General features: G+C 40.8%; 1 protein-coding gene across 8 annotated transcripts; it reads left to right on the top strand.

Moving 5' to 3' along the window:
• The first annotated feature begins 277 nt into the window (after positions 1-277).
• CGGBP1 (CGG triplet repeat binding protein 1) lies at positions 278-12,090 on the top strand. Of its 8 annotated transcripts, none has more exons than XM_081859840.1 (4): positions 284-447; positions 5,093-5,152; positions 6,165-6,305; positions 7,074-12,090. In XM_081859840.1, the coding sequence occupies exons 3-4, from the start codon at positions 6,300-6,302 to the stop codon at positions 7,590-7,592; spliced, it is 525 nt and encodes a 174-aa protein (XP_081715966.1). In that variant the 5' UTR covers positions 284-447; positions 5,093-5,152; positions 6,165-6,299; the 3' UTR covers positions 7,593-12,090. The 8 variants fall into 8 exon arrangements, with proteins under 8 accessions (XP_081715973.1, XP_081715966.1, XP_081715970.1 ...); XM_081859841.1 differs by having other exon boundaries at positions 317-368; XM_081859844.1 differs by lacking the exon at positions 6,165-6,305.
• Positions 12,091-13,275: the final 1,185 nt, after the last annotated feature.

The following is a 13,275-nucleotide window of genomic DNA, read 5'->3' as shown; positions in this document are numbered from 1 at the left end:
ACAATCTCCGCCTCCTCCCTTGTGAGTGGGCCGCGGCATCCCCCCTCGACTTCCGCCTTCTCTCCTCAGCGACTGGCGCGAGCCCCTGCCACTCTCCTCGTCGCGAGGCGCATAGAACGCCGTTCGCTCCTCCCTCCTCTCGCATGGGCTTTCTCCCTTTTTCCGACGCCGTGATTGGCGGCGGTGTTGCTGGGGGGGTAAGTCCCGCCCCCTTGGGCTGAGCCGGAGAGGAAGCAACTCTGTCCAACCGCCCTCACCGCCCCCCTCCCTCCCTCCCGCCCGCCCGCCCGCCCTCCTCCTCCGGTCTGTCTATCTGTCTGGTAGGCGGCTCCGCCAAGTCTGCTCCGCGCTGTCGCGGGACCTGGAAGGTGAGCGCGGAGCAGCAGGTCGAAGCTGAGCCCCGGACCCCCCCCCCCCCGGGGACAGAACAGGCGGCTGTCAAGAGCTGTAAGAAGGAGGTTGGGCGGCGGGGGGGGGAGGGAAATGGTCCCCCCTCCCCACCTGGGTGGGGAGACATAGCATTGGGTTGTATGGAGAAAGGGGTGGCTAAGATGGGGGGTCTTGGGAAATGGCGGGTCAGGGGGCGCAGGAAATTCTGTCGAGGGAGAAAGAACCCCTGAGATTTGGAAGCGGCGAGTAGACTACTAAAGGGGGGGCTAGGAAGGAGGTGTGTTGGGGGGCACACGTTGGGGCTCCTCGTTAAGACGAAGCCATTGTGGAGCATAAATGCTGTATCTGATGAAGAAAAATCTGTACAGGGAAATATAATGTGGGAACCTCTAAAGAGCCACTGAGAAAGAGTTTGGCACTGTAGTAGCGTAAAATTCACCGAAGAACAAAAAAACCATGTTCCTGGTGAGGTATCATAATGGAGCGTTTATTGGTGGGTCCAGTTCTGGAAACGTTTGCATGAGGTCCTTGCCCACTGACTGGTTTGATGATTCAGGTGCTAGTGTCCCATGCGTATGGTACTAATGCATGGAGTAAGTCCAGTTGAACGTAGTTGAATTATTTCAAAGTAAACAGTAACATGCCTAAATTTGAACTGTAAAGCTGTAATCCGATATACACTTCTCTGGGAGTTAAGGTGTAGGGAACTTAGTGGAGCTTCTGCACTATGTATACTATATTTTGCCTCATGAGAGCTCAGGGTAGTATTTGTTCTTGCACAGTCTTTTTTTCCCCAGGGCAGCTTTCAGTTTTATTGATGTCCACTTAGTTTTGGCTTATCTTGGAGACTTCAGTACTATTATGGTTCCAGGCTTTGCCAATTGTTAAGGCATTGTCTGGCCTAGATTCTGTGCATTTTGTTTTAATCTAGTTCTCATAACAATATTGATAATAGGAAAATGTGTGAATTGTATTTTACCTGAAAAGCTGATTCTTTCACTAACCCTTTCATAGTATTTACCAGCTGGTGTGAAGAGGACCATAATCTTTTAAATTTCAAAATTATGGCTATTATTACAGACGAACACCCAAATGAATCTGGTGACAGCTCACGTTTTGACCCAAGATTATGCCATGAAATAATATCTCCAGCCCCTCATGCTTTAGAAATAGAAATCTCACATATGGATTCTCATGAATCCATACTATTTTTACAGCTGGATCTGCAAAACCCTCCATTTATTATAGTTCACTCCTATACTGACAGGCTGTACAATTAAAGGAGCCCTTTTCCACACATGCACACATGAAAAATCTAGCATTTTATGACAAAGCTGTGGCACAAAAATGCAGGTCCAGGGCATGGTTGCACGTCTGAGACAAGATTGCTCTTTGGCTTAAATTCAGACTCTCTTCACACCTGCATTGTACCATCCATCATCAAGACATAACTGAGAGTACAGCATAAGAAATAGTTCACCTAATGCTCTACACTACAGCAGCATCATTCTAGAAAATGCAGTTTAAGACATAGATCCAAGTGATTTCTACTAGAATCACAAAAATACACTGTCTTATCGTAGCTCACAGATTACAATGTTTAAAAAAAAAAGCATAAATTCAATATATTGTGGCATTCCCATGGTGCAAAACAAAAAACCAACAACAATAACAAGGAATGGATAAGAGATTCTCAGTTTTTATAGGTACTTATCCTATAGCTGCTGCCCAGTTGCAACTCATATCAGTATCCACCATCAAAAAGCAAACACCTTTTTACCCAGCTTTGTGGTATCATTATAGCACAAATACCTTGATCACACATGGTTCAGCCACAGAATGTGTGGACTAAATTCATACAGCAAACAACAGTTTGCCCTTGCTGTTAAGTAACCACAAGCTCCCTCAAATATCCAGGAGTTGGGACAGGGCTTTCAAATCAGAAAATATGGCTTCCAGGCACACATGAGGAGGAACTGTTCCACAAATGTGCACTTGCTAAATCTGGGAATGGATGCCTCAGATAAGAATAATGAGGACATTCTATGACATTTGCTTTAACCCAGGAACCAGTGACTAGACTGTAGTCCCTCATTAGATAAAGTTCTCCTACTATTTGCAGCTTTTTCTTTTTTCAGTTCACCATTCTTATTGCATCTGGGCTATTATGTCTGCACAAAATCGCACCCACCAGATTAATTCATATAGAGTAATTTCCCAGTTTTGTATTCACACAGATTAAAATTCTCACTCCACTCATAAGCAGACATTGAAAGAGGTGAAATAATTCTTGGTAGCCACTGTAATTATGACAACATGATGTAGATGCATTGTTAATCTGTGTTAAGTGACCTTGAGTGACCACATTTAGGGCATGCACAGGCAACTGATGAAGTGATCTACTGAGTACTTCTTCTGAGCTCTTCTGGCAAATGAGCAAGAGAAATTAAAAAAGCTCATTTGCGGCAGAGGATAGGGCATGATATTAGGATAATTCCTTCTGACTTGGGGCAGGTCGCCACTGCTCTTCAAAAATTTATTTTAACCAACCGCAAAACCATGCATGTGTTGCCAGCATCAGTTGGAAATTGTCCATCTGTTGTGATTTTAAGTTTAGCCATAAAGGTAAGCAGCAGTGCTTCTCTTCTTACATGGTGAAGCTGTGGGCATCACTCTCCCTGCCCCCATGTTGTTCAATTCACATATGAAGTTGCTGTTCTATATTGATGGGTGTACACATGTGCTTCATCTGGGGGAGAGAGAATTTGTGTCCATTGGGATTCATGCAACTAGGTATTGGTGTGGAGCAGCCACTTCATAAGGGAAGTATCTGTCCATGGTAGCTAAGGGGCACCATACTGAATGAACTAGGGCTCAGAATTAGAGCAATGTGCCGAAAGTCTGAGTGTATACCAGATAATACCCTACAAGTGGCAAGGCAAGGGCCCGAGATTATTGATATTGGGGAAAGCACCTCTTTAGGTACTTGAGTCCCAACCCACATCTGCCTTGGTATGCTAGTACTATCACCTTGGATTGGTGGTACATGGTGCCATTGAACTGCCCCATTGACCAACCTGGCAGCCAAATTCTGCACTAGCTTCAGCCTCCAGCATCCCATATTACAGCAGTGCATTACAGTACTCCAGACATGAGGGCCCCAAAGCATAGGCAACTGAGACCAGGCTATCGTGGGCCAGGGATGACTTGAGCTTGCAAACTGGCCTAAGCTGGTCTTAAACACTCTTAGCCACAGACAGATTCCAGTGACAGATCCGAATCCAGGAGTACTGTATTTCCAGACTACAAATCTATAAATTTCTTCAAGGGGAATGCGACCCTGCCCAGAGCCAGGTTTCCAGACACAGGAACTGCTCACCTACAGCACCTCTCAGTTTTGTGACTCCCACCTACCCCATCACTGCTTTCAGATACGTTCAGCACCTTCGCAGTCTTCCCTGATTCAGATGAAATGGAGAGATGGAACTGCATGTCACCAACATAATGTGCTTTCGAACTGCTAGGTTGGCAGGAGGTTCCCTGTTTGTGGAATGCCCTCTCTAGTGAGGTGCATCTGTCTCCATTACTTTTAACTTTTAGAAGGAATTTGAAAACATTCCTCATTACCCAGGCATTTAGTGACTAAAGAGTACTGGATGAAATACTGTTTTTAATTGAAATTTGCTTTTAGATGTTTTCAGTTGTAATAGTTTTTGGAATGTTTTGACAGTGTTGTTTTTGAATTGTGGATGTGTTTGCCACCCAGGGCTCCTGCCGGAGAAAAGCTGGGATAGAAATTAATTAATTAATTAATTAATTAATTAATCAATCAATCAGTAATTTGGCAATAGGATGGTGAGAGACAGCTTTATGAAATTGTTTAGGATGTGAGAAGGAGTGAATTAGGTATCTACAAATGTAAGTTTGTTTGTAGTTGCCTTGTGAATCTCATGATGTCCTTATATACATAAGATAATCCTAGATTTGAGAACCTGAGATAGGGAAGCCTCCCCCTTCCCATTAGCTGAATGCCAGTGACTGTAAAAAGTGCATTTGGAATTTGTTAAAATAGATCGTCTGCATAAGTTTTGGAAAGATCTATTAGTAAGTGGTTTCTTTCAAAGACAGAGTAAGTAAGTAGTGCTGTGGAGCAGAGGTTGGAACCGACATCCCACTTCAGCTTGATTCCACTTTTATTTTTCTATGAAAAATCATTATCAAAACAACAACTGAATATTCCAATTTGCTACTTCTGTGTAGCAAGTGGAATTTCCCCAGCTACCACTGCCGGACTTGACAATGGCCTCTTCTTATAATAGGGAACTTGATAGAATTCAACCACTAGGTGTCACCCTTTACCATTCAATGAGGGATACAGCTTCTTTGCCTGATAAACTTGTGATTTGTCAGTTCATTTTGCTTGTTAGTTTGTTACCAATGAGCAATATCAGTTCATCCCATCTGCTCAAAATAATATATTGCTTCCTCAGTTCAAGGAAATAAGTGATTTTTAAAAATAAATATAAAAAATTGTGACAATTCCACCCCCCTTTTCTGTCTCATTCAACATTTAATCTTATTAAACATTTTCTGGTTGTGGGGATGGGACGAGGGATAGCAAGAGAACCAAGATTAGGAGACTACTCTAAGGTAGCTTACCTTACTTTTCCATAGATAACGGGAGGACAATTTTTACTTTCAGATCAATCCTTCTTTACTCAGTAAAGTAAGACCTATTGCATCCATTGGAGCTTATTTCCAGGTAAGTGTATGTAGGATTGCAGCTGAGTAACTAGGATTTCCTTCTGCATATACCTGCATCAAATTGTACTGACTGTGATAACATAAATCCAAAATGCAAGTTGTATAATTGATCATAATTGGGAATTTTGCAATATTCATTTAGTAATTGTTCATACTGGAGAAATGTGTTTCTGCTTAGCAGCAGTACTGCTTTTCTGAAATCATAGCAAAAATCAGGTTGGGTTTTCAGAGCACTGTAGGAATGTCCCTAAATACTGAAAATGTCTGCCTGCTTTATGGTGCTGTGAGTTGAATTCTAATCCACCTGAAATGGGCTGGATGTTATGCTTTGATTCGGCCCACTATCACCATGCTTTAAGGCATTTCTGCATTTCCTTCCCTTAAGACTCAAAACCAAAATAAAAATAAAAATGGGGAGAGACAGTGAATGCAAGAATAAACCACAAAGAAAAGCGCCAAAAATATTGCATTGTTGTCTGAGGTGTTTTGGAAACAAGAAGTTCAATCATCAGGGCAATCTACAAATATATAAAAACATATCTAAGTAATATTTTGAAACTAAATCTATTTAGTTTTGTCTGAATAAATCTTTTCCCACTCAGTTTTGCACTGGTACAAGCAGTGAGGCTTTATACTTCACTGTAAATATTACCTTAATATATCTCACAAACATTTACCTGTATAAAATCAAGCATTATTTGTATTATGTACAAACCATTTATCATAAAAATAACAAGATCTGGTTGAAGCACACATGTTTGCCATGAAGGTGGTTATTGTTGGTATTCCACATTTCAGCTGGGAAGATTCTTAGGATGGTATATTCAAATATACAAATCAATACAACAACCATAAGGCCAGCAATATTAAAAAAAAAAAAGTTTGAACTGCGACCATAAGTGTTAGAGATATCTAAAAGTGTCATGCTGGTGGAAGTAAAATGCTATGCAAGCCATTTCATTCAAATGTTTTAAAGTACTGTGACATGCCCTTTTCTTTCTCAACTGCAGATGGAAGCAGGAGTTGGATTTAAGCTTCTTCAGTTAGTTTAGGTTCCCAGTTATAATTCTGTGAAAGTTAGCCTCTCCGTAACAAACCTGAGCCGTGTGTGGAACTGGAGCACCTGATAGAGCAGTGATAACACCATGGAAGTACGTTTTTCACTGGGAATTGCAGCTGATGTTCATAACTTTAGCTACAAATAATGGAAGTATGCATCATATTCATGGACAAGATAGCTGCAAATTACTGTACATTGCAGTAATGTTTGTTACAAAAAATTATAATTTATATGCTTTTAATTGATATGCTACATCTCCCAAGCCTATTTTAAAAAATCATGAAAACTCTATTTTAACAAGAACCTTGGGCCAGTCATCAGTGCCAGGGGCCAACATGTGACTTACACATGTCTGTCTCTAACATAAACATTGGGCAGTATCCAGCTAAATAGGCCCTTTAGTGCAAGACGTCTGGCTGTGCAATGTAATTTCTCTGCCCTCTCCTCTTCCTGTTCACCCTATAATTCTGCTCCGGAGGGTTGGAAAACCTGAAACAGATTTAGGAGGAGCACAGGGAGAGGAGACTGGGAAGTTCTGTTGTGTAGCTAAAAGTCAGTGCGCTAGTGGAACTATTTAGATGCATACAGCCCATTTTCTTTAAAACAACTTTCCCATAATAATTTTGCTGTTGTTCACAAATGTCACAGCATGGTATAATCATCTTGTACAGAGTACATTTTTGCCTGCAGTCAACTAGTAGAGAAATCGGCATTTGTATCTCTTGGTGTAGGAACGTTTTAGTGACTGAACATTCTGGTATTCAGCTATACCCAAGTAAACAAATCCCGCTGTTTACTGGAGACTGCACAGAGTGAACATAAATGTAATACTCTATCTTGTTTTTTTGTTTGTTTTAAGATCAGTTTACTGAAGACTGCAATGGAACGATTTGACGTGAAGCCACCTCCCTCCCGGAGCCGTTCTAAAACCGCTTTGTATGTGACTCCTCAGGATCGCGTTACTGAATTTGGCAGCGAACTGTATGAAGACGGGGGGAAACTGTACTGCACATTCTGCAATGTGGTCCTGAATCATGTTCGCAAGTCGGCCATCAATGACCATCTCAAATCCAAAACGCACACCAAACGCAAGGGGGAGTTTGAGGAGCAAACTGTCAGGAAGAAACCGCGAACTCTGACTGCCTCTTTGCAGTGCAACAGCGCAGCCCCGCCAGAGAAGCCCGGTGTCGTCCAGGACTTTGTAAAAATGTTTCTGGAAGCTAGCATTCCCCTCGAGAAGGCTGATCACCCAGCTGTGCGAGCTTTCCTCTCTCGCCATGTGAAGAATGGGAACTCCATACCCAAGGCAGACCAGCTAAGAAAAACCTACTTGCCTGATGGGTATTCACACCAGCTTCTCAAGTCTGAAGACCACTGAGTGGAGGAGGCCACTTGGTTCTAAGTGTGGAGTATTAACAGTTGCATAGCAGTGACGTGGTTTATTTTTATATTCATGCACATGCAATGTTACGTAATGGTTTTTGTATTGTAAAATGACAATCTATTGCAAAACGCAACGGTGTGCAACAAATTGTTGGTGACTCTAGTATTACAAGAGTTTGGATCTAAAATGTTGTTGAGCTCCTTGAGTGGGGGGAAATGGCAGAAAGGTGCCATGTTGCTGAGTTTGTACAGTCCAGTGCTAAATCATTATTGTAGAAAAATTCCTTTGCTCGCTTTTCATCCTCCTGCATTACCTGATAATTGCAAATGATGAAATTAGGCATGGTCAAACTCAATAGTCTAATTTCTGGCTTTAACATGTATTCATATATGCCCAATATGCGTGCCCCGTATTTTCAGCATAAATTTATCTCCAGCATAGCTATACTTAGGGATGCCAAAGCAATCCTGCAAGCTTGATTTCCAGTGCTACTGTTTCCGTTTTTCTGGTTTCCGCTATTATCCTGAACCCACATTCTGTCTCATTCTATGTGATTTACATTCTGTTGGATGGAGAAGTTTTAACTGGTGGCTGGATGTGCAAACTCTTGCATAGCTATTGAGGGTTGAAAGGATGTAGATGTGCATCCCATTGAAAGGCAAGGGTAGCATCTACTGTTGGATGCTCATTCTGCTGAGCATCCCTTTAGCTTACACAGTCCTGAAAGCAAGAGTATATGACATACTCCACAGAATTAAAGGAGCAATTTTCCCACATCCCTAATTATACTACAGATCAGAGGAAAGCTGCAGGACTGTAAGAGTAAAGTTACGCAGTCAGCTGCCTGTAGATGGCAATGTTTTGCAAATAATGGATATAAATATAAGTTGTCTAATGTGCATTTCCATTGCTCCCTATTTAATTTCAAAGCTGGCTCAAATAGGTGGTTGGGTTTTTTTTTCCCTAATCTACGTGAATATCTCATGTTTTTGAACTTTGCACAGTTTAGGTTTATGTAATACGAATTCCTAGAGTTACTGATGATACCTTTTGCTTCACTGTCTGTTGTCTTTTTCTTTATGAAATGTTTTCCAAGGAGCAAAGCATTAATAGGAATTTGTAATTCATGACTAAAATATTTCTTCATGCATTAGCTAACAGCAATTCCTGATCCTACCACAGTTAAGCACTTTTGGTTCCCATTGATTAGAATGGGAGAGTTTACCATAACTGTCTTTTCTATTGATTGAGTTTTTAAATGCATAACTTTTAAAAGCATCATGCCCCAGACATTTTACTTTTTCTTGGTGGAATTGCAAAGGAAGCAAAGTAGCTTTTTATTTCTGGCCTATTTTTTAAAAAATATTATTAATTAACATCCAAAGCCCAAATCAAATAGAAAAGAATAGGAAACATCACCATAGACATCTGGTTGGAGTCAGATGATGGATCCATTTCTTTCCCCATACTTTCCCCTCTTTTCTTGGACTAAAACAGATAAGAGAGCAGAATAAGCAGTTTAAGGAACATGCAGATTCACTGGAAGGTTTTGACGCAGTCACACAGGCAATATTGCATTGAAAAGCTGCATAGAGTTTGAGGAAGCGGGTGATCACCAAGGTAGACCCATTGAAATCAATGGAGCCAAGTTATTCTAGTAGGTATATACTCTTTATGTTGGAGATTATCCAAAATCTGCAGTGCCACGTTGAGCTTGGCATTGGTGAATGTAGCCCAGGATCTGGACTGCTTAGCTTACGAAAAACAGTCTATTTCATATTTAATGCATTTTTTTGCTCTCATATTTGTATGAAATTGCATAGGTGGCATCTGCTTTAGGTTTCCATATATTTGAGGAGGAGCTTCTGTGTGTCCCCCACCCCACCTTCCTTTTCCCTTTTCTGTTTTTTTCCTGCCACTGCAGTTGTTGCCAAAGTACTCTGATTTTTTGTTTAAAAAATCCAATAGAACCCCATGTATTGCTCCTAATGTTACATCTGCAGCATGGAGGAAAATATTGGGGTTTTCTTTCTTGGACTGAACCTAATCAGCCCTAAGCTTAATTAACTCGTAACTGAACAAAGGATCACAGCCTTAATATTCAGTTCCAGAATGAAAAACAGTTACTGGCACACAGAATGTGTGTTCCAGTATAGACTTCCTGCACAATAGTTCTCAAGTGCAGAGATGCAGTACTCCAGTGCAGCATTAAAAAGAAATGTGTTACTCTATTGGACTGGGTGACACTGGTGCATCAGTTTCATAGTCAAGTTTTAAGATTAGATCAGCTTTCTTACCTATGAAGAAAGCTCATAATAATGAATTGGGAGTAGAAAAATGCCTGTTTGGGTCCATAGCAGATATTCTGTTGAAAATTTATCTCATTTAATTTCAGATACCTTATATTTTTAAAAAAATAAACATTAAACAGTAATCTACCTTTGTCAGAGAGGAATGCTGGAGCAAGTGGGTAGTTCCCTACAAAAAAACCACCTGTTTTTATTTTATTTTATTTTGCTTATCTACTAATTCTAGTGAATTAGAATGCTGTGCCATCAATATATGTGTACTTCCCTGTCATCTTCATCTACAAGCTTCCTTTGTATGATGTCAGAAAGAGAGTAGGTGCCCATTGTGCATGGCAGTGGGAAATGCATGTGCTGTACTCCTGGGATATTTGTATTGCTTTGGTTCTTCTATTTGTAGGGCAGCCTCATCACTCACAAGGAAATGTCAGCAAAGAGCGGGGGAGGTGGTAAGTGTGCATTTGCACACTTTCTTTTCACCCTTTCAATTAATGTGCAGAGTGGTGATCCATGAATTGCCTTGTGCTTCTGAAACTTACGCATCTCACCACAAAATACATTAACTACCCCTGTCCTAACTTGGTTCCCTCAAGATATTGTTGGGTTCCAACTCCCACCAACCCTTAATGGTTTAAGGTTCAGAGATTATGGGAGTTGTAGTCCACCAACATTTGGTTGGCTACCATTCAGTTAAACAGTTCTTGTTTGGCCCATTATGTTTTAAGTGAAAAGGCCGTGCATAAGTGTGCTGTGTAGAAGAATGGAAGCTGCACCATGATGCCATTAACCCATATGACTGGTACAAATCATGGAAACAAGTAACATTAGATTCCTTTTCCTTAGGATATTAAATCACTGTTTTGACTCTACCAATGAAAAGAATTGTTGAAAGCCAGACTTCTGTAAGCATAAAATGGATAGTTTACCTTTGCACACGTTATTTTCGTGTCATTTGTGCATGTAAAAATTAGAACTGAAATAAGTAACTAGTAGCAACCTAGCCAAAGGAATATAACTTAATGTTTTACAGATTGGTCTGAGTAGTTGCCTAAACATGATTTGGCTTTTGAATAGCTATTGAAAGCCATAGTCCTGTACATGCGTACTTCAACATAAGTCATGTTGAATTCATGGAACTTGCTTCCAAGTACAGGATTTGGCTGCTCATATGTTCTCAATTGACATAGAGCAGAAACTTCAAATACATCAATTTTTGTTGATCTAGACTCCATTGAACACAAGACTCCTTTTGTGAGACAGAAATGTTTCTAAGCTTTCTTAATGCTAAAATGAGTATCTGGTTGAAAAAGAGCATACATTTACTGAAGCATCCTTCACAATCAGATGTTAATGTTGTACAAACCATTCAGATTGGGTTGGGGGTGAAGGACGCCGCTAATAATGGGTTGGATCAAAGCCGAAAGCTCAATCCTATGCATGTCTACTCAGAAGTGAGTCCCACTGGGCTTACTCTCAAGTAACTGTGCATTAGAGAACAACCTAAATTAGTTGCATTTAGTTCCTGTTGAGGTTAATGGAACTTAAGTCATGATTAACACTTAACTCAGTGGAGCAATATATTGAGTAGAAATGCATTGGACTGCCCTGTAAGTTTGAATACAAACCAAGGTGTTACTGTTCTTCAGATAGTTGTCAAGACATACCTAATTGTCTTTTGAAAACTGGCTCCCACCAAATTTCCAAACCTGCATATTTATGAAGTTAAAAGTTCAGGTTTTTATATTGATTGTTATAATGGATTGAGAAAACTTTTGAACTAACCTGTCCAGTTTACAAGAGATGGCAAAAATAGTTTCTGCCAACTAGGATATGTTCTTATGCTACTCAAAAATCCCTAACTCCCTAAGGGTTTTTTAAAAAATAAATAAAAAAAATAGTCTATTACAACCATGCAAAGATAGATAGTGATGTAGTTAAACTGATTTTGTGTCTCCATTATAACTTTTTTTCTTGAGTGAAATAAGGAACAAAATAACAGTGTGCTAACCATTACCATTTATTTATAGATATATATTGTATGGATAATCTTGCTATCCCTTTTTACTGTTCCATCTTTGAATTTGCTGCTAGGATATTTTTTGTTTGCTTATGCATGTTGAATATTCATTGTCTTTATGTTTTTAAAGTTCTGTGTTAACTTTACAAAATAAAGAGTTTTAAAACAACGGCAGCAAGGTCATATTTGAACAGCAAAAGATACATAGCAGAACTGCCAGATAGAGAGGTGGCCCTGACTACTTTTCGTTTCCCCCCTTTCTGTTATTTCTTTTGGCAAAATAGAGCAATCCAGGCCGCCATGCTACATGGGGTTTGGGTGCAGCTGAGATGTCCCTCTTCCTAGCTCTGCTAGCCTCTCCTGACGGGGGGGCCCCAACATGCCCACCCAAACAACAGGCAGATGTTACCACTAACAGCCCATTCGCAGAAAGCCTTGATATGTGTTTTGGGGAAGCAGGCCTGGCCTGGCCCAGCATCCACTAGATTCTCCTGAGATCTTGCCACCCTCATGTCATGACATTGGAGAGAATCTAATCTTCTTTTTCTGCACCAGCCTGGCTGCTAACAGAGCAAAGGGGTGTTTTTGCTTGCCACTCCACATTCCACCCAGGTTGGTGTGAGCACTGGGAGTGTCGAGTTGGCACTCTGTGATGCCCTGCTTAGAGTTTAGGATTGCGCCTAAAAATGTGTCAGTGTGTTATATTGTAGCATAATAATGATCTAAAATAAAGGCTTTGCTTCCTTATTTAAAAAGAGTCATTTCAGTGAGTGATAAGGAGCCTGTGGGACTTCAAATGTGGGACTCCAGTTTGCACCCTCCTTGATTGTTAGCCGTATTGGCTAGGACTGATGGGAGTTAAGAGACCAACAGTGTCTGGAGGGCTCCACATTGGGGAAAGCCTGTTTTATCCAAATACCCAGGAGAAGAAAACACCTGGATAAACAGCGGGGCACGGGTTTCTCATTCCTGGCGGATCCAGAATAATTTATTTCTTGTACAGCGCAATGGACCAATGTAAAGATGTAGCTGTTTTGACGACGTTATGACAGCACCGCTGGCCTATGAAATAATTTTATCCTTTTGACAGCACAAAAATTCTGGAATGTCACCTTTAACTGAAAGCAAGTGGATCTGTCTGGAGACAAACACAATTAGAAATAAGAGCAGCAGATAAAATCACAACAGTCTCAATAGCAGCAAGAAGGACCAAACCCGTCCAAGGTAATTAAGCTCTCATAAAAGCCTGCTGAAATAGGAGAGTTTTCAAATGGCACCAAAGATTCATCAGAGCTGGTGCCAATTGTATGCCAAGGGGGAGGGCATTTCATAGTTGGGATACCTTTGCAGAATA

This window comes from Podarcis erhardii, assembly GCF_964252035.2.
Source record: "Podarcis erhardii genome assembly, chromosome: 4".
Lineage (NCBI taxonomy): Eukaryota > Metazoa > Chordata > Lepidosauria > Squamata > Lacertidae > Podarcis > Podarcis erhardii.
This window is presented reverse-complemented; position numbering and strand designations above follow the sequence as displayed.